Source organism: Liolophura sinensis, chromosome 6, assembly GCF_032854445.1.
Source record: "Liolophura sinensis isolate JHLJ2023 chromosome 6, CUHK_Ljap_v2, whole genome shotgun sequence".
NCBI classification, from domain to species: domain Eukaryota; kingdom Metazoa; phylum Mollusca; class Polyplacophora; order Chitonida; family Chitonidae; genus Liolophura; species Liolophura sinensis.
The window spans coordinates 47,425,895-47,447,188 of record NC_088300.1 but is presented as its reverse complement, the minus strand read 5'-3'; the positions used below and the strand labels follow the sequence as shown (position 1 = coordinate 47,447,188).

The window sequence follows — 21,294 nt, the reverse complement described above, 5'->3', positions numbered from 1 at the left end:
GATCGAGTAGTCGTAAGTGCATAAACAAACGCACATCATCACCACTTTCCTGGAGTTTTATTTTCCATTTACTTCCAACAAACAGGCAGTGTTGTTCTACACACTTTAATTTATAAAAAGAACTTATCAAATGTTATTCAATAACAATTACTAAATGACAAAACAAGGTGAAGAAATCTGTCAACCTTTTTTGCATGTTTGCAAGGTGTTTATTTCAGCATATTCTGATGTAATTATTCTGTGTAGACTGATGTAATTATACTTTTTATGAAGCCCTGAGATTGCCCAACCCAAGCAATGTAGTTTTGTCTCCAAGAACAAATTAAAAAACTGAAAAAGTTGAGGAATTAGGGAACATTATATATTGCATAAATTACTGCGACAATATACCCACAGCTTTGTAAATCTGTTTTGGAGACCTTCATGGCCTAGTGGTTAGCGTGCTAACCCAGCACAGTGACTCAGGATTTTCTCACTAATACGATCACTGCAACTCTTGGGAACACATGGGAGGGTCTGACAGCAACTTGCAGATGGTTGTGGTTTTCCGCTGGGCTCTGACTGGTTTACTCCCACCATAATGCTGGTCGCCATTGTATTCGTGAAATATTGGACCAGAAAACCTGCTTTAAACACACCCATGTTACAGTCACATATTTTGTGACATGCAGTTTGTCAGTACATTTTCTGGTGTGAAACATCTTCACTTGTAAAAAATACAGTCACCTGTTGTCTTTACCACCAAATCAGAAGCATGGTGAAACCCCTTTATAATATTGTTTTGTTATATATTAGTTTTTCATGTAAACACTGTACTTGAACAACTGATTCACTATAAGAGATTGAAATGGGGCAATTCTGTATATTATCAACATCAAGCCTGATGGCACTGTCTCTTCCACTCTGCAATGATGGGTGTTTCTAAACTCTTGTCACAGTCCATTTTACAAAGAGCTGTACGCCTCACTTTTTTTTTGGAAATCTTTTGGACAAGCTAGGATCAGCTCTTTTTCTTCCGCTTCAGAGCCTTAAAGTCCCCTTCCTGTTCTGCCAACATCTGGTGTATGTCGCGCACTCTCTTCTTTCTCTCCTTGTCCCTATAAATAAAATAAAACAAATGTAATCATCAATACCTAACACTGATTCTGATATTTCTTGTAAAACTTGATGTCATATCAGTGCCTGAAGTTTAATGCTAATTAGGTTTTTTTCACAGATCTGTCACTATCTACAGCTTGTTAGGAGGTATTTTCACCCTGATGCCCTTTGAAACAAGTTCATTTAAAAGAAAAGACAACAAATAATATAAGCACAGTTATTTGGAAAGAGGGGTGGAAATAAACTTAAATGGCCACATTTTTTTTCTGCCATGTTTTGTAACTCTTAACTTTTGATCAGGAATTCTCACATGGTTGGTAAAAACTGCTAACATGATGATGTTTTTGACTCTCTCAATGTACATGCATGGGTTTTCCTGTCACACTTAGCAATTTTTCAGTCATATGACAACAAGGAGTGTGTCTGCATATACCGTGCCTTCTTGTGGCACTGCAAATCCTTGCCGCCAAAGAGCTGCTGCCGTTAAGTAACATTCAACCCAGTCATATTACACCGACACCGAGCCAACCAGTCCTGTTTCCTTGCTCTAACCTCTCACTGCTGAGAGCGAAGAAAGGCAACAACAAGTGTTATTTTTAATGTCTTTGGTCCGACCCAACACGGGGTTGACTGATTGGTTGAAGTATGTATGTATGCTTGGGGTTTAAAGCCGTATTTAACAATTTTTCAGTCATATGACGAGGAGGAGTCATTAGGTGTATGTATATATATTGTGTCTTCTTGTGGCAGGGCAAATCTATGCCGCTGAAGCATCATGCCGAAGACACCAAACATGACACCCCACCCAGTCCTATTATACTGGCACCGCATCAACCAGTCATGTTTCCTGGCTCTAACCTCCCACTACTGAGTGCCAAGCGAGGCAGCAGCAAGTATCATTTTCAAAGTCTTGGGTATGACCAAACACGGCTTTGATCTCGAGGTCTCCCAACTTCGAAGTGATTGCTCTAACCATAAGGCCACTGATTTTTTTCTTTTTTTGATTGGTGTTTTACGCCGTACTCAAGAATATTTCACTTATTTGACGGCGGCCATCCGCAGGTTGCTGGCAGACCTTCCCACTTACGGCCGGAGAGGATAAGGCCACTGAAGCGGTCGTCTGATTGATTGATTGATTGATTGATTCAGATTGGTGTTTAACGCTGCAGCCAAATCAGCAAGAGATGAATTCAAGCACACAACCTCATTGGTCAAGGGCTTGACAATTGCAGTGAGTCAGCTCCTTAACCATCTAAGCAAGCGAGCAACCCAGTTAGCGTGAATGGTACGTTAGAATAATGTCAGTTACCTTGTAAAATTCCCTCACAGTCATAACTGACCGCCTGTCATCTAAATGAAATATTCTAGAATATGAGTGACACAATTTCAGTGTTATTGCTCTTACTTCTGTATTTGTGCATCCAGTTGCTGTCTTCCTATGAACTGTACATCTCTGCGGATTTCTCGTATTGCCCCCTTCATCTCGCGACGGTGTTTGTGTATCAACCTCTGACGCTCATTATACTCCTTGTCGCCTCCACTCCTCTTCTTCTTACCATCAAATCTAAAAGTACAACATTGGAAATATGGATGACCTAATCTATGAATTTTTATCATAGCACATCATTGTATAGGTCATTACTTTCAAGATCATTAGTCATCAAAGTGGTTATAAAAAAAAGTTTCATTCTAAAACATTTTGATATTTTCCAGTGAGAATAACCTTTTATAAGAGACATGAAAATGAATTCTAAAACAAAGATTATGTTTCTATGCCAAATGAAGAAAGTTATGCCCCACAATTTTTAAAAAAAAATTTCACTTTGGGGGGATTTTTCCACCTGTTAATTACCCCTCTGAATGATGCATATTTTCTGTCCATGGTCACATTTTTTCACAAATTACGTCACCGGTGAACACCTCTGAAGTGCCCCCGAATTCGATAAGCCATGTCACTACACTGTGGGCAAGGCGACATATACACAGATATCATATTGCATGACTTCTTTGGGCCAGCTTAGCACCCCCTCCTCAACCCCCATCCCCGCTCCATTCGGTCTGTTCCCAAACCCCTGCCCCCATTCGGCCAGACCCATTCAGTCTGTCCTCTACAAAGTTCTCTTTGAAGAGAGATCATCGCTGATGTTACTGCTGCAAGTACTTCATTTCCAAACTGACCACTGGGGCCTTAAGAAAACTGTACTATGAAGCCATTTTTACCCCCCAAAGCAAAATTTGAAAAACTTGTTTGCACTGTTTTGTGATGATACACATGATAATCTGCACATTAAGAAATAAAACGAAAGCTTTTAAACATACCATGTTATCATTTGAAGTGACAGCAGTGAGTACCTTGACAAGATGCAAAATACAGGTGTTCCATGCAACATTTTTAATCAGTTACCTCCCTTTGTCCACTTTTCATACTGATCTCTTCTTACATACCTAAGAATCTCTTTTCAATACAAATTGTAGTAACTTCAGGTTACAGCAGATGTAATTCTTTCACCCAGTGATCTAAAAATGGAACATCAAATTTGTCAACCATAAGTGCCAACAAAAAATAGCTTATTACATGTTACAGTTACTTACATTGTTTCTATTTTGGGTTCAAACATTTTCAAAGGTTGTGGTTTTTTGCTCTGCATGGAAAGGTATTTTCTTGTCCTGCATTTTACAGCTGCTATGTGCTCTTTGAGAGATGAGATTTTCTCCTGCATGAACAGAAAGACATTAGACATTATAAACATGGGATCACAAACCTTCCTGAACTTGATGTGCACAGGATTCACATTAACACAAGGGAATGCAGTTCTGAACACAACATTAGAGATGGCCAGTTTTTTGTGGGCGTGAGAGACAAGCACCGAGAGCAAACCACTGATCTTGGGTAAGTTGCTGGTAAACTTTCATAAGTGTGTTAAATGTCATTTTGGTGAAAGACATTAACTCTCCAGTGCAAAATTCAACATCACGATGTTATGAAAGCTATCAATACTTACAGCTCTATAAAAATCACTGAAAACAAACTTATTCCATTAAGCAAAACTCTATGCACAAAAATCTGTTAACTTTTACACTGTTTGTCAATATCAGACACAAACCTTCAGTAAATGGCTGACACCTTTGGGAAGTTTTCCAATCATTTGATCCAAGGGTTGAAATATCTCAGAATGGGCAGATAACTCTTCATACAACTGTGAGAACTTCAGGCTCAGGTCAAGACATGATGATATCATTTTTACCCTGAAATTTGATTAGGTATTACAAATAACTCCATTCTCATCATTTAATATTCATTTGTCTGATCACTACTTGACACAGTATGATGTGAATGCTGTAATAACTTGTGCAAAAGCTAGATATAGCATAGAGACATGAAACTGATCTCCATTTTTACAACAGTTGTTCAGAGTGAAAATCACAGACAGCTATAATGACAATATTATAACTGCAGAGTACCAGGGAGGACAGTCACTGTTTCCTCACTGAACCATCATACCAAAGACACCAAGCAATACCTTACTGAGATAGTACACAGGGGTTGGTGACACAAAGCATTTTCTAAGTAGTCAAAATTAAAGGAAAATTGATCAACTTTTCAAAATTCCAGTGCCCAAATTCCAGTACCAAAAACTAAGTAATGTGAATAGTTTTAAACTTTTTCTGAAGTCAGAAATGGCTTTGTGGAAACAGCCCTTGATAACCAGGCAACCAGTTGGAAATGTCCTTTTGTGGGTGTATACACAGGCCTGCTGGATATAAGGAGGAAAACTAAAAAATGGGGGTCCTACTGATTGAGAAAACTGTTCAAATGTTGAACAAATCTTTGTAATTTAAAAACCTTGTGCTACCCATCTGCATACATCACCCATTTACAAATCCTACAGCATCAAGATTTTTAATTAATAGTACAACTGAACGACATACCTAAACTCATCTGTATTTAACGAGCTTTTATACAGGGAAGAGGACAGGGTTTGGGAGATGGTCAGGCGCTCGGTCATAGATATATCACTGGGAACAAAAAGGATTTATTCATCTGTTAATGCCTTGTGTGAACGAAATTAACCAGAAATAACTTTGTAAGAGTGTGTGATATAAAATGCCAATAAAACAATGAATCTTGGGTAAACATGTTTCCATTGATAAGATTTTCATGCACCTTTCAGCTACTTAATCTGACTTTAGTGATATAACTGTGAAACATTATCCCAGATTATTAGTTTATCCAACTCACCTTAAATCTTTTTTCTCGACCTTCAGAAGGTCAACAGATTTCCCTACTGGCTTAAATGGCGGTAAAACAGATTCAACTGTAAACACAAATGATATCCATTACTCCACTGAAGGGTCCTAAAAGTTAGTTATCAAGTGATTCCGACAGAAGTATTGGTATATCACACAAGTGACTGACTTGTGTCCACTTGGTAGATGTTTTAACCCTGTTGATTTTGTTGCATCTCATGTGGGAATACAACATGTTTTCTTTGAAGCTATTTATTTACAAGTAAATATATTCTGGTGCTATTGTGAAGGAAATGTGATGAACTTCAAAGTGGACTGCACTTTTGATCAAATGTAGAGACAACATGGTTTTAACTAAACCATATAATAATATTTAATTATTTCAAATTTTGCATTTCTTGTAGGCCTTTCAGAAATATTTTCTTTTATATTCTACTTCTGCTTTAAACGTTCTCATTAATTAACACATCCTAAAACTTCAGAATAAAAAGTTTTTAAACATCCATAATTCAGTGATAAAAAAAGCGATACATAGACTGTAGCTGAGGCCCTCAATAGCGGATTGCACTAAAAAAAAATAGAACACTATGACCTGTTGAAATTATTAAAGTTGAATCTTGCTAATTCTTTAAGACAAGCCCTTGTAATTTGAGGGCTTGAAACTTGACACCCCAAAATATTCGTATCCGATGAGACTTTCCTTTCACCTTTTGTGTAAAACTGCTCTCGTAACTGGACTCTCACCTTTGTCCTTTGATTTCTCCGCAGCTAAAAACAATAACCCTCTGAGAAAATTAATGGCCTCTGGGAAATATCTTTTGGAAGAGCTCACATACTGAAATGCAAGAAATCCAGTTGCTTTTTATAATTCTTATCACTTAAATGTCAAGTTGAAGCATTTTATGCATCAGTCTCTCAAAACCATTTCATAATGTGACAGTTGTAGTTGTCCATTTTTTAAAAGGCTGACTGAAAGTGTGCGGAGAACACAAATGTACCTGCTAAAGTCCTTGAGAAAATCTTAGATATGTAACTGCAAACATAACCCAATAGTGTATGAAGCATCTTCCTAGAAGGCCCTGCAGGTTCAATCTTCAGTCATGTCCAGCAAAACACTTTGAAATTTCAACCTTGATGCAGTACTTCCTCGCACGGCTATACGCAAATGGAGTTAAACTCTGGGTCAATACAGTGTAACTATTTGGAGAGTATACGGCACTATACTGTTACCACAACAGATATGACTCCCAAAACTGGTTCCTGGAGAGGATGAGAATCTTACCTCATAGACTAGAGTACACAGGTACAAGCCTGCTGCTGCGTCTCTCTCATGGACTACAGGGCACTGTAAGGGAAGTCACAAAACAGAATCATGCCAAGCCCAGTGGAAGGCGCACAAACCGGCTTTTCAAATGCATTGGGTACATAAAGCATTCCAAATTTTTTCAATGATAATTTTCTTATCAGATTCTCAGCCTGTCTCTAAACAACAATCATGCTTTTGAAGAATTAAGAACATTAATTTTATTTATTTATTTATTTATTTGATTGATGTTTTACGCCGTACTCAAGAATATTTCACTTATTTGATGGCGGCCAGCATTATGGTGGGTGGAAACCGCGCAGAGCCCGGGGGAAACCCACAACCATCCGCAGGTTGCTGGTAGATCTTCCCATGTACAGCCAAAGAGGAAGCCAGCATGAGCTCGACTTGAACTCACAGCGACCACATTGGTAAGAGACTTCTGGGTGATTACGCTGCGCTAGTGTGCTAACCAACTGAGCCACGGAGGCCCCCATTATAAACATTAACATAGAAAATATCAACAACTGCTTTCTAACTTTAACTCACACATCTGACTAGTCCAAGGCAACAACCTGAAGGTCAATCAGAATATTCTGAGGTAATCACTCAACATAGCAGCTCTGTTTAGATTAGCTTTAACAGTTCTGTATTATCCCCGACTAAAACTACTGGTCCCTCAGAGTGTGAACTCCAATGTGCTTTTATCTCACTTGTGATAAGAGCTGACTCATGAACAGCATTGTAGGAGTGACGACGGAGTGACGAAAATCTGATGTGGGAAATAACACAGATACCAGTTTGAGGTGGATCAACTGAAATGAAACCATCAAATAATCATGAAAGATTGGTTATGAGTTTAAATTTATTTATTTATTTATTTGAACAGAGTTTTACATCATACTCAAGTGCTCTTCACTTACATGACAGTGGCCTTCATAATGGTGGAAGGGAACTGATTTTCTTTTCACAACTTACACAATCATAGATGCAATGACGACAATATAATGAACAACACTAGGAAAAGCTTCAAAATCAATTCATAGAACATCGCACGGAAAAAACATGTTAAGTCAGTATCAATCTTACCACATCTAATGTGGGGAATCCCCTGATCTTCCTGCTCTCTGCCTGATTCTGGAATTCCCCCTGATGATTGCGGATGACCTGCAGCATGGACTGAGCACATTGTACAGGAGAGAGCTGGCAGAGGTCGTACAGGAGAGGGGTGAGGTTATCCACTAGCCCAAGCTGAGGAGGGTCAGACTCCACAGCCAGGCCCACATACTCCAACATCAGGGAGAACAGGCCCTGGAATAACAAAATATGAAAATAAATCTACAACTTTTATAGGTTAGCTCATTCTTTCACTTAACAAAAAAAAAAATCTGCAAAATATGTTCATGGTACAGATAAATTGAATTGCTCCTCGTGTATACAGAAATATTTGAATTTATAGACTAAACAATGACACGGAACTGTGCACAAACATTTTTTGCACGTTCATCAGTTCATCTAGACAAAACCTTTCAGGTGTGTCGGTCTCACCGTGTATGTTCTCCCATCACTGGGGTCAGTTTTATGAAGTGTAGGAGTACTTAGTGCTAAGTGGAGTACTTAGTGCTAAGTAGATTTTCGCTTCATACACTTCATATCTATACATCATTCGTAGTCATGGCAGTTAAGGGCTTACTTAGCTATAAATTATGCTTCATGAAACCTGTCCCTGGGATTCCTCGAAAATGTGCTCTCCTTTTGATTTCATTAACTGTGAAATAATTGGTGTCTTACACAATCATTTTTCACTTCCATAGAGGTGCTCAAATAAATGGGTAGAAGAGATGAGAAACTTTAAAAACCACCTTTGACAACCCCCCTGACTTAAAGCCGCAGCCAAACCAATGACACCAGAATTCGGACACACAGCCTGATTGGTCAAGAGCCAGTTGTCTTCTAAGACATCAAATCAGATAGCCCTGACCCATAAATCCTCATGCTACACAAACAAACATGTATACAGATAAATATCGTACTAGATATTGCCATTTTTACTCAAACCAAACACTGTCTAAATAACATGGCAGTCTGTTCAAAACTCTGCTGCATGACCTCATTAGCCCAAAACCATTTTTTGTTGATGTTCCCAATTTATTTATTTTTCACTTGCCATGCCATGGCACAACCATATGTTTATAACTGATCGCAAACATAACAGGTAGGTTTTTCTCACATTTAAACCTTTCATAATGTCCAAATGACACAAGAATTCCTAATCTGTTCAAGGCTTCCCTTTTGTTGAAATGGCAAAGGAATTTCTAAACACAGTGACCTGGCAAGAGGGCCTCTTTTACATATAGTGCTTAGAGTATTCTGCTTGCTTGTGGCTCCCCTGTTTGTTCATTTTGTTTTCTCTTAATGTAATCAGAATGTTGTGAGCTTTTGGTGTGATAATAAAGAGATGTTTTCCTAAAAGAAGATGAACCATAAATATATGGTTTATTTTTAATATCCAGCTCACATGGGTTCTCAGTGTACTAGCAACAGACAGAGCCAATTATGTACTTTTTCTTTATTGCCACTGCCCTCCAGCTCAAGTTCACATGTCCACGGATATTCTTCTTCCCAAGCCTCAACAAACTGTCTCAAACATTTAGCGCTATCGTACAGTTCTTCATGAAGACAAAGACGGACTACTGGGATTTGTTTTTGACCTGTAGTAGATGTAAGTCAAAAAACGCTCCATTGAATCTTTTTCATTGCCACAAACGCAAGGCAAACAACAGGGTGACCAGCCTCCACTGAGCCTTCCTGGCAATGCGCAGAGAATGTTAGGCTTAAACAGGCTGCTGATCTCATAGCACAAAAACATCTGTGTGTGGGAGAGTAGGTGCTGCCCATTAGGCAAAGCCTCGTTCTGATGTCATCCACCCGTCTGAAAGCTGTGCATGGCGAAAGTGAAGTTCACGGTTTTACACAAATATTTTACCAGTGTAGTCGAAAGATTCAAACAAAATTGTCAACATGTGCAATTCAGACAAACAAATTACTTTTACACTCACACAAGCCACTTGTACTGGGCTACCAAAAAAAAATGATTTCCTTGCTCAATGCCGATTTCAGTTGCATTTGGTAAGCTGGCAAACGTTAAATTACATCACTGGTTGTGCACATTATTCTTTGTCTAACACACCATAACTTCCAATTATCATCAACTGTCCTTCTCAGAATATCTTCCAATGTTGTTCACCTCCTTATATCTTCCCATGTTATCTTTCACCTTATCCTCTGCTTGCCACTGCTTTATGCCAGTGAAGTGCCTGGATGTGTGCAGTTTTGAATACAAGACTGGCCCTGAATACAAGACTGGCCCTGAATACTGTAACGGAGCTAAAATTTCTTCAATGACTATTACTCAACAGATCTATGTATTGCTCTCAGAACAGTATTTTGGAATATGTCTGAAAGGTACAGGGAGAATGATATACTATTGTAAAACTGAAAATTTCAGAGCCATAAGTAACATTTAATGACCTTTACATACCTCTAAAAATGGATTTGTTTGGTCGAAATATTAGGTCAAGAAGAGGACACACTTTCATAACTTCACTGACCTCTAGTTTTTGCTTGTTTCCCTCGGCCAAGCTAGGATGATTACACTGTTTCATCCTCTGTAGGATAACCAGCTGGTCCATGATGCTGTGCTCCTGTAGTAACTCCACCAGCTCCTCATAGCTGCCTGGAACTGTGGGGGGCAGAGAGCAAGATTAGCACATCAAAGAGATCACAGGTTATGAGTAACAACCTGTGAATCAAAATAATTCCATTGATCTTTAAAATGAAATGTTTACTCCACATTATTTATACAGACCTTTTTCAGTCTGCAATGAAGAAAGTATTATTATATCCATAAATAAGACCAAAATATTCAATGTGCCAAAAGATCAACGAATAAAAGTGATCCAACCTTCAAACGTGTAGGGAAGTTCTTTTCTAGCAGCTTCCATAACCTCCTTCCTTGCCTGGAAAGACAAATACAATCCTTATATAAATTATATTAATGTGTCTTATTTTTGAAATATTTGTGAGATATTACACATATTCATCTTCTGTATCTTTAATATTTTGAGTTTTTGTATTGGCCGGAAGAAAACTATGACTATGATCCATTATAAAGCCTTCCACAGAAGAAACCAGTTTCCCGGAACATCTTTAAAGAACCCAAATGTCTGAAAGTAGACATCAGTATTGTAAATTTTTTCTCTTTCACCAATATTTACCTTAAGATCAACTCGTTGAGTAGATTTGGTTTTTGTTTCTTCATCTGGCTTCTTAGGTTCAGTTTTGCCGATGTCTCTCTGAGAATTTTTAGCGTCATCATCGTCATCAGATTCAATATCAGCAAAACTGTCGTCATCTGAAGCTGCAAACATTTAAACATAGTGGAAGGGCTGAAAAAGCATATTACATTCCTCGAATGTCAAAAGGAGATTCAAATCCTCTCTAGTCTGCAACTTTACTTAATATTCATGTTTTGAATACAATGGAATATAGGATGTCTTAGTTTTCAGTGAATTTCAAGAAATTGACAAAGATGAAATCTTACAATCACTGTCTTCATCTTCTACCTCGCCTCCACTTGCATCTTCCTCAGATTCTTTGTCTTCATCCTCTGACTGATAATCCTTATCCTCATCTGCACCTTCATCCTCTCCATCCTCCGAAGCGTCATCACAAACTTTGCCTTCTTCATATTTTAATACCTGGCGAAACTTTTTATCCACTGCATAGCTGTAAAATGTGTAGAAGGTTTCAATAAGCAAGTCTTTTAGCTCTGAAGTGTGTAATCAATTTCTGTCAAAAAGTGGAAGCAGATTACTTACTTTTCCGGATTTCTCCTTGCAGATATGTATGAAACTTTACATTTAAAAACTTGACAAAGTAAAGTTTACAGTATAATTTCTGCTGTACACGTTACAACCTCTCATCAAACAATCTCAATTTTGTATTTCTGATTTAATTTCTGTCGTGCGTTTTGATTGTAATAAAGATGAAACAATTTGTAAGTAACTCAGTTTTCTGAGAACTCAACCACCAGTTTTCCTCTCCACAAATGATACACACTCTGCAGATTCTGGTGTGGTTCTTATCAATAAATAATGATCCAGAAAAAATCAAGAAAAACAGATGAGTGCGTGGACAATCGTATGGGCAATGTACCAGTCAGAGAGGTCATCAGCAGAGACATGGGATGAGGCCGCTGTTTTCTCCTCTATCACACCTCTCATTCGTCTCTGACGGTCAGCCTAAAACACAATAAAAAGTCACAATTCTGCACAGCAAATATATTTTAAACTAAGAGACAATATAGATGATCGAAAAAAGGTCAAAATCTGGATATTTCTCAAGAACACATACATAACTTCATTGTGTCTTCTATCTTTCTTAATCTAGCTGCTGAAGATATCACCAAAGAAGGTACAAAGGTACAGATCTCAATTTAAATTGAAATATTTACACCCACTATAATTACTTTGCAAACTAATTGAAACAATCCTCTCAAGGTTCTGAAACTAGCTATTTTCACCTTGAGATTTTCTCCATGGTTCTTGCTGCAATTATGCCATGCCAGGTACTAACATTCTCCCTACCTCTAATTTTTGGAATCTCACCTAAATACCTCTAAATTTTGGATTTTCTCCCAACCTCTAAGTTTTGGAATCTCACCTAAATACCTCTAAATTTTGGATTTTCTACCTACCTCTAAGATTTGGAATCTCACCTAAATACCTCTAAATTTTGGAGTTTCTCCTTACCTCTAAATCTGTGATGTTTTGGGATGAGGTGCAACACGAATAAAGTTTAAAAAAAAAAATGCGCCTTCTGCCCTCTTTTTGCACCTACACATTTGTATCAGCTGACATGAACACTGCATTCAAGTTAAACACTTAAGAGGATTCGAATACAGCCATGCTCACTTCTAACTTCTGAAACCTCTCTCAAAACTACCTCAAACTTTTGGAGTCTCCTTACTGCTATTTCTGGAACCTCTTCTTACATCTAAATGTTGGAGTGTCTCTTGACCTGTGAGCTTTTGGAGCTTCTCTTTACCTCTAATTTTTGGAATCTCTCCTTTACCTTTAACTTTTGGAGCCTCTCTTTACCTGAAACTTTAGGAATCTCTCCCTTACCTCTAGCTTTTGGAATCTCTCCCTTACCTCTAGCTTTTGGAGTCTCTCCCGTACCTCTAGCTTTTGGAATCTCTTCCTTACCTCTAGCTTTTGGAATATCTCCCTTACCTCTAGCTTTTGGAATCTCTTCCTTACCTCTAGCTTTTGGAGTCTCTCCCTTACCTCTAGCTTTTGGAATCTCTCCCTTACCTCTAGATTTTGGAGCCTCTGTTTGCTTGTAACTTTTGGAGCCTCTCCCTTACCTCTAGCTTTTGGAATCTCTCCCTTACCTCTAGCTTTTGGAGTCTCTCCCTTATCTCTAGCTTTTGGAATCTCTTCCTTACCTCTAGCTTTTAGAGTCTCTCCCTTACCTCTAGCTTTTGGAGTCTCTCCCTTACCTCTAGCTTTTGGAATCTCTTCCTTACCTCTAGCTTTTGGAGTCTCTCCCTTACCTCTAGCTTTTGGAGTCTCTCCCTTACCGCTAACTTTTGGAATCTCTCCTTTACCTCTAGCTTTTGGAGTCTCTCCCTTACCTCTAGCTTTTGGAGTCTCTCCCTTACCTCTAGCTTTTGGAATCTCTTCCTTACCTCTAGCTTTTGGAGTCTCTCCCTTACCTCTAGCTTTTGGAGTCTCTCCCTTACCGCTAACTTTTGGAATCTCTCCTTTACCTCTAGATTTTAGAGCCTCTCCCTTACCTCTAGATTTTGGAGCCTCTCTTTGTTTGTAACTTTTCGAATCTCTCCCTTACCTCTAGCTTTTGGAGTCTCTCCCTTACCGCTAACTTTTGGAATCTCTCCTTTACCTCTAGATTTTGGAGCCTCTCCCTTACCTCTAGATTTTGGAGCCTCTCCACTTCTTCCTGTGCAAGTTCCTCCTCTGTTTTCAAGCGATCTGAAGGCTGGCAACAATCCAAACATCTGAGTATTTGAAACAATATAACACATACTTTTATGGTCTGTAGGTCAATTGTGGCATCAACCATTCAACCATATCCATACATTATATGACCTGCGTGCGATCTCATCATGGTCTCATTGGCGCGTGACGTAGGAATGCTCAACTTGACTAAACTGGTATTATGACAATATCCCTCTGAGCTCAGATTGGAAAGTCATATAACCAAATGTTTTTTTGATGTCACTATGTCTGGGTGGGAAATATCTAACATGTGAAATAACACATTCAACAGTGAAGAAAATCTATAATTTCACCTATGTGTAGACAACAAAAGAACTATTTCAAACATTACCATATCAGATAATGTTGTTAAAATTAGCAAGCCTCTAAAATCCATCTTTACCTGAATTTTGCTGACTTACCGTTCCTTTGATTTCAAACTTGAGTTCCCTCACAGCAATGTCGTAGTCATCCACCTGACGAGCGGGTTCTTCAACCTTGCCACCTTTCTGGTTATCAAAATGTAATTATAACATTTACAGCAGCACAGATTTGAAGAGTTAACTACTACTGGTGAGTAATGTGATAGCTTTTTTTAACAGATTAACATGGACAAAATCAAGAAATATTCGCTTTTGCTCTTTTTTTAAAGAACTGTCACTGATTACTGTTTAGTTCTTAATCATACAGAAGTTACTTTAATGGTAAAGGATATAAGATCTATTAGTGAAGTGAACACCTTTGTAAGTCATGGCGAATTGGGAATGTGTATCAAGCTGACCTTTGACCCCGTGACAAGGGCCTGCAACTCTTTCCACTGCTGGTCCAATTTCTCTGTCATCTCAACAGCCTGGTCCCGCTCTGTCTGTCTTTCTTGCTGGAAAAAAAAAGATTGTTCACATTTTTTTCACATTTACTCATTTAAATTTCTTGAGGAACAGCATTATCGAATTTCTCACATTTTTCTGATGTTCCCTCTGAGCACCCAAAATGCCAGCACTAAATGAGAGGCCAATCTTGGAAAAAATGCCAGTGCCAGTGAAATTTACAATGGATATTGCTTGGCAACGTTTGTTATATCATAAATACAGTACGAGTCCAGAAGTGAAAAAAAAAAATAATAATATGCAAAGCCTTAAGCCGTTTATAATTTTCACCTTTGATGAGAGTAACATTTAAATGTGTTCCAGTTCCACTTTGCAATGTTCTTTTTATTATTCATTTCTACATTTTGTCTGAATAATACAGATGCAATAGAGTCAAAGTTCAACGTACTCGACTTTAAATAAAGAAGTGTTATGACATATGATTACTAAGTAACACGAAAATTATAGTACTGGCAAACCCAGTAATACAAAATGTACTCTACATCCACACACTGAATGATTTAAAAGAGTATTTTACCTTTGCCTTTTTAGATTTACTGATGATCTCTTGAAGCCTTTCTTTCCATGGCTTGTCATCACCTTTTTCATCAGACTTTTTTAGAAATCCTCCAAAAAGTTCTGATGACACATCACCTAAAATGACACCAAAGATCATAATACCACAGTGGTTTCCATAAAGTTTACAGACAGCAATCATAGTGCTTACATACAAATTGAGACCGCTTCAGTGGTCTAATGGTTAGAGTGTCTGCCTTAGAGTCGAGAGACCTGGGATCAAAGCCTGATTGAGTTATACTGAAGACAAAAAAAATGATACTTATTGCTTTGTGAGGTTAGAGCACGGAAACAGCTCGAAGGATCACGAAACAAACTTGAAAACGTAAATTCTAGGAACATGTACATTATTTGTACAACAAATTTCAGGTAAAATAACACAAAGGAACATAGCAAATTTAATGATTAATATTTTGACTGAACTAAGATTTTTTCATGATCCAGGGTCCAGAAATGGTCGGCCCGGTGTCAGCATAATGTGCCTGGGTGGGTTGTCGCCCTGCCACAAGAAAACCTGATATATGTACAGACACACCTAATGACGTCTTATCATCATATGATTGATAAATTGCTAAGTATAAAGTAAACACCCAAGCAACGATTCGGCAGATCCATGCGTCAACGCCACACTTAAGATGGCTTGGGGATTTAGATGCTTTATGTCATTAGTGTGTCTAAGCTATACATCAGCTCACTTGCTGATTCAGGCGATTTATGTCATTAGTGTGTCTAAGCTATACATCAACTCACTTGCTGATTCAGGCGATTTATGTCATTAGTGTGTCTAAGCTATACCTCAGCTGACTTGCTGATTCAGGCGATTTATGTCATTAGTGTGTCTAAGCTATACCTCAGCTGACTTGCTGATTCAGGCGATTTATGTCATTAGTGTGTCTAAGCTATACCTCAGCTCACTTGCTGATTCAGGTGATTTACGTCATTAGGGTGTCTAAGCTATACCTCAGCTGACTTGCTGATTCAGGTGATTTACGTCATTAGTGTGTCTAAGCTATACATCAGCTGACTTGCTGATTCAGGTGATTTACGTCATTAGGGTGTCTAAGCTATACCTCAGCTCACTTGCTGATTCAGGTGATTTACGTCATTAGCGTGTCTAAGCTATACATCAGCTGACTTGCTGATTCAGGTGATTTACGTCATTAGGGTGTCTAAGCTATACCTCAGCTCACTTGCTGATTCAGGTGATTTACGTCATTAGTGTGTCTAAGCTATACCTCAGCTCACTTGCTGATTCAGGTGATTTACGTCATTAGTGTGTCTAAGCTATGCCTCGGCTGACTTGCTGATTCAGGTGATTTACGTCATTAGCGTGTCTAAGCTATGCCTCGGCTGACTTGCTGATTCAGGTGATTTACGTCATTAGCGTGTCCAAGCTATGCCTCGGCTGACTTGCTGATTCAGGTGATTTACGTCATTAGCGTGTCCAAGCTATGCCTCGGCTGACTTGCTGATTCAGGTGATTTACGTCATTAGCGTGTCCAAGCTATACCTCGGCTGACTTGCTGATTCAGGTGATTTGTAAGTCTGAGCTTACCATCGAGATTGCCTGCATCCAGATCATCATCACTGATCTCTGGAGCCTCAAACTTCTCCATCTCAGCCAGGGACTGGCCATAATGGGTCAGTTCTATGTCCTCATCCAGGTTAAACAGGGAGCCCTTCTCATGACTTCTCTGTAAACAACATGTGTATCTGTAATCCAGTGCCCATTTTCATAGAACTTTTTATATGTTTTCAATACTACAATGCCTAGATTTTAACATTATAAGGCCTCATCACTGACAATAAAAGTTGGAAAAGATCTGTATACGACAATTTGTTCAAGAACATTTTTTACTGGTTACATAACAATTCAGGTGAACAACTTTTGTTAAAAATGTTTATATATTAGAACTGAAAATAAGAATGAATGAATAAGGCATGACCCACAATGCCAGTTTTTCTGCCATATTTTGAAAGACATACTTAAACAGAGGTTAAAATCAAAGTTACAACAGTATTTGCTGCATGAAGTTTGATGAATGCAGCAAATACAGGTCTTTATTCCTTTTTGCATAAGAAATAACTTGAGACAAAGGCTGCATGTACAATAGCTTTTGTTTTCCAAAGCCACCATCAACCTATAACCTCCAGTGTTTATGCTTTCTCAGGTTCTCTTAACAGTAAATATAAACAAAAACTGCTACCAATAATAATATAAGAGAGCTGGCAAATCACAATGCTACTGTACCTTTTTCTCCAGGGCAAATCTCTGGGTCATCTTCTCCTCCACACTCAGATTTGGATTGTTCTCGCCCAGACGTTTATCTATGAACACATTGGCACTATCCTTCTGTTCCAACTCCTTCAGAAGTTTCTCCTTTCTCTGAAAAGCGCATGGAATTGTGTTTAAACAAAGACATGGAATTAGACAACCAGCACTGTGAGGGGGTTGGGTTTACTTCCAACCTGTTAACAAAATCCAACACCAAAAAATATGTAATATTATGCTTTCAGGACTACTATCTGTCCACAAAATTACAAGAATTAGCCTAAATATTAATCACACAAAATCATGACATTTACTAACCTGTAACTGATTTGTTTAGCATATACTGTCCCAGATAAAAGACCAGTTTTAAGATTACTGAATGAAAGTGTACAGACCTTTAATGTGTGCTGATAGATTAAAAATAAATCTCTCTTTTAGCTTTTACCATGCCAGCAAATTCTTCTGTATTAAAATCTTTAAATACTGAGCAACCAAGTACATGTTATCCACATGAAACAACCACTAGAACAATGCAAACACTATGTTTAGCCCACAAGCAGTGATAGCAGGCCAATCTAAAATCCCCCTGTTCACCACTGGGTTTGAACCTGCACCTCATTTGTACTAGTGACTGAAAGAAAAGAGCCTTTACCTACAAGACCATGACTCACTCCCAAATACTGAAGTTTAAATTTTTGCACAAAGGGTAGCATATGCTGTCCCGGATAAAAGACCAATTTTAGGATTACTGAATGAAAGAGTACAGACCTTTATTGTGTGCTGATAGATTAAAAATAAATCTCTCTTTTAGTTTTTACCATGCCAGCAAATTCTTCTGTATGAAAATCTGTAAATACTGAGCAACCAAGTACACGTTATCCACATGAAACAACCACTAGAGCAATGCAAACACTATGTTTAGCCCACAAGCAGTGATAGCAGGCCAATCTAAAATCCCCCTGTTCATGACTGGGTTCGAACCTGTACCTCATTTGTACTAGTGCCTGAAAGAAAAGAGCCTTTAACTACAAGACCATGATTCACTCCCAAATACTGAAGTTCAAATTTTAGCTCAAAAGGTTACAATGATAAAATCTTTCCAAATACGTTACCTTCCTCATTGCCTTGGAACGAGACAGTCCAGGAGCCCCCTTGTCAAATTTGGACATCTTCTTGCCCAAAATGTCATGCTTCTGTTTATTCAGCTTCACTTCAAAGGGATTCACTTTCGTCTCCACATTCTTTTTCTTGGAAAGCACTTTGTCTACTGAACCTTTTTTCTTCTTTGCCATATTTCAACTGAAAAAAAAAACAACTGTTTAATGCAAGAAATGAAATAATTTCTAAATTATTTGGAACTACTTATAAAAATAATCTTTTTGAAGCAATTTACAGTTCAGTGGTTAAGGCCATGTATACGGAGAGGGCCAAAGCATATCATTTAGGTTACATACGTCAGATGCAGAAGTGGGAAAGGATTACAGATAACCATGTCGCAACATCAGCATATTGAGAACCGAGAAGTGCAGGGTAAGTCAGTCCTTGTGTTTCGTTTACTTGAGACCATGGATATCCAGCTGCAGTCATTCATTGTTTTACTCAGGCCAACATGATTTACTCATACAGACACAGTGGTGAAAGCATTGTGTAAATAACATGTTTTCCCCAATCATTTGCATGCTGTTCCGTCGTGCAAGTAAAGTGCCTTCAATGTATACATAAACATAGAATAGCTTTGTCTGAGTTTGCCGACATTAGATTTGGCAAAATTTTGTCTTGCCAAGGATGGCCCAAACCTACGACAGAGCACGATCCAATTAAAAACCTTCTGACGGTGGTTTGGGACCATCCTTGAGTTGGACAAATTTTGCCAAACTGCCCAAAGAATCTCGGACGAAGCAGAGCTTGTCCGAACTACGAAACAGGACTATGACTAGTCATTTTGAAATATCAGAACCAAGGTGAGAGGCACGAACGGTATGCTATAATCTGACAATCTTATTAAAGATACAGCGCATGCAAGACGGTACATCGAACAAAATAAATGGATCAAAACGCACGGATCGTACATAATACAACAACAGCGCCTGTTTGAAACATTCGGACTGGCAAAGTTATACAAAAGGCATGTCAAAGATGTGGCTGCTACTCATCGAAAGATGAAAACACAATCTGATCTACGTTCCTAAACAATATCACTGAACTCATGCTTACCGAATGCTTTGCAACTCAGTGTGAATAACGATTCCAAATTGTCAACAAGGCGCACGTGTTATGTGTGCTTTCTTACCTCGATGTTGAGAAGAGCATTGGAGTTGTCTCCCCCTAGACCAATGTCAGTACCAACGGTCACTACCACAAAACCTTTAAACCACGTTTTCTTGACTTGTCGTAAATGACGACGCCTTGTGACACTATAACCCTATCAACGCCATTTATGAAAAAAGATAAGAGAAATACTTACGAACGTTTGTGAGAGTGGCCCCAGTGATACAATAGGACTAAGATACCGCAGTCTCCTTTGGTAGTTTCTAAATACCAATGTACCGGTACTTAATTTATGCAGAAAACTTTCAATGTAAAAGATAAAGCGATATCTGAGTAAAGTGTTTGTACATGATATACTCCCAACCATCGCTCCCACTCCATCTTGAAAAATGTAAATCCACCATCCTCGACCAAGTTGTTCAACTACTGTTTTATTTATTTATTTACTTGATTGTTGTTTTCTGCCTTGCTCATGAATACTTCAGTTCCATGACAGCAGCCAGCATTTCTGTGGGAGGAAACCAGTCAGAGCACGGGGGAAACCCACTACTGTTTTATTACATGGTGTTTGGAATTTATTATGCAAACCAAAATCAGACAGAAGTGTTCAGCCAGTGTTTTATTCATATCTGATTTTGATCTATGCAGTGACTGGGGCATTGAATTTGTGGGTTTGTGTTTAAAGCTGCACTCAACAGTATATTTCACTTATGCAATGGTGTGAACAGGATTTGAACACATGACCACACTAATCTCAAACTAAGAAACGTTCAGCCAAAGACATTTATCATTTATACTCCTCGTTCAATGAGGGCCTGGAACTATGAAGTCAGTCCAGGTTTGAACACAGATTATATTAGTTTAATGTACATGAATTACTATGTGAGATCATAACCTTCAATCAGGGCCATATCTACAGTGATTTTAGTTCTGTAAAACATCTGGGCTCGAACAGCAAGCTAATCAAGATGTATTTTATTGAAACTAACGAGTAAATTGAACAAACCTATAATGATGATAATAATGAAGTCAAGGCACCTCCACGCAAATTTAAAGGTTTCACAAACTTTCGATCCACATGCCAGGATCAATTAATCACTGTGGAATGTTCAAATATACAAAAGCCAATCATTGGCAATGTTTACTTGTAACCACATCATTACATCACAATGCAAGGAGAACGTCATAAAGGCTTATGGAAAACATGAGATACACATCAACAATCTAGAATAGGGTCACAATACACTGTATTACACTGTAATAATAATACAGTATTCTGGAATGTCACAGAGTTTACAGTGTGTCTTTCAAATGTTAAAACCATATCAAATTATCACTAAACAGAATGCGATATAAGCGTCAATATCCTATAAAACAATATTTAACCACATCATACATCTTTTAAAGACAATAATCTGCTGTGACCATGTGATCATGCCATAGGTACTACTGACAGGTTGTAGTTGTCAAATGTAAAATTATTTTATGGTCAGGAAATATGTCTGAAATGGAGTTACATCTATCTAATAAACTTATCCCATATATTGTTGATCTGAATAACACAGTTAAGTATTGTATTTCTTAGTAATAAATGCTAAA

The 21,294-nt window shown here is 38.2% G+C and overlaps 1 protein-coding gene across 1 annotated transcript; it reads right to left on the bottom strand.

Annotated features, from left to right (window-relative positions):
• Window positions 1-967: 967 nt before the first annotated feature.
• LOC135467273 (nucleolar protein 14-like) lies at window positions 968-19,716 on the bottom strand. Its single transcript, XM_064745040.1, has 23 exons — window positions 19,642-19,716; window positions 18,540-18,726; window positions 17,407-17,541; window positions 16,711-16,849; window positions 15,118-15,233; window positions 14,495-14,590; window positions 14,136-14,222; window positions 13,646-13,714; window positions 11,867-11,952; window positions 11,253-11,437; window positions 10,927-11,069; window positions 10,614-10,668; window positions 10,261-10,391; window positions 7,739-7,960; window positions 7,363-7,464; window positions 6,629-6,691; window positions 6,091-6,181; window positions 5,339-5,414; window positions 5,029-5,115; window positions 4,203-4,344; window positions 3,691-3,812; window positions 2,504-2,662; window positions 968-1,097 (listed from the first exon to the last, which is right to left on the bottom strand). Exons 2-23 carry the CDS (start codon window positions 18,717-18,719, stop codon window positions 1,001-1,003), a joined length of 2,583 nt encoding a protein of 860 aa, XP_064601110.1. The 5' UTR covers window positions 18,720-18,726; window positions 19,642-19,716; the 3' UTR covers window positions 968-1,000.
• Between the last annotated feature and the right edge of the window lie 1,578 nt (window positions 19,717-21,294).

What these genes read in the sequence shown, in the direction of transcription:
- LOC135467273 (XM_064745040.1), bottom strand. Translation starts at nt 18,719, where the DNA reads ATGGCAAAGAAGAAAAAAGGTTCAGTAGACAAAGTGCTTTCCAAGAAA. An exon ending in TGAGTCAGCTCTTATCACAA is followed by an intron (nt 6,692 to 7,362) that starts GTGAGATAAAAG and finishes CTTCCCTTACAG; the next exon opens with TGCCCTGTAGTCCATGAGAG. An exon ending in GGAGAAATCAAAGGACAAAG is followed by an intron (nt 5,415 to 6,090) that starts GTGAGAGTCCAG and finishes TTGTGTTTACAG; the next exon opens with TTGAATCTGTTTTACCGCCA.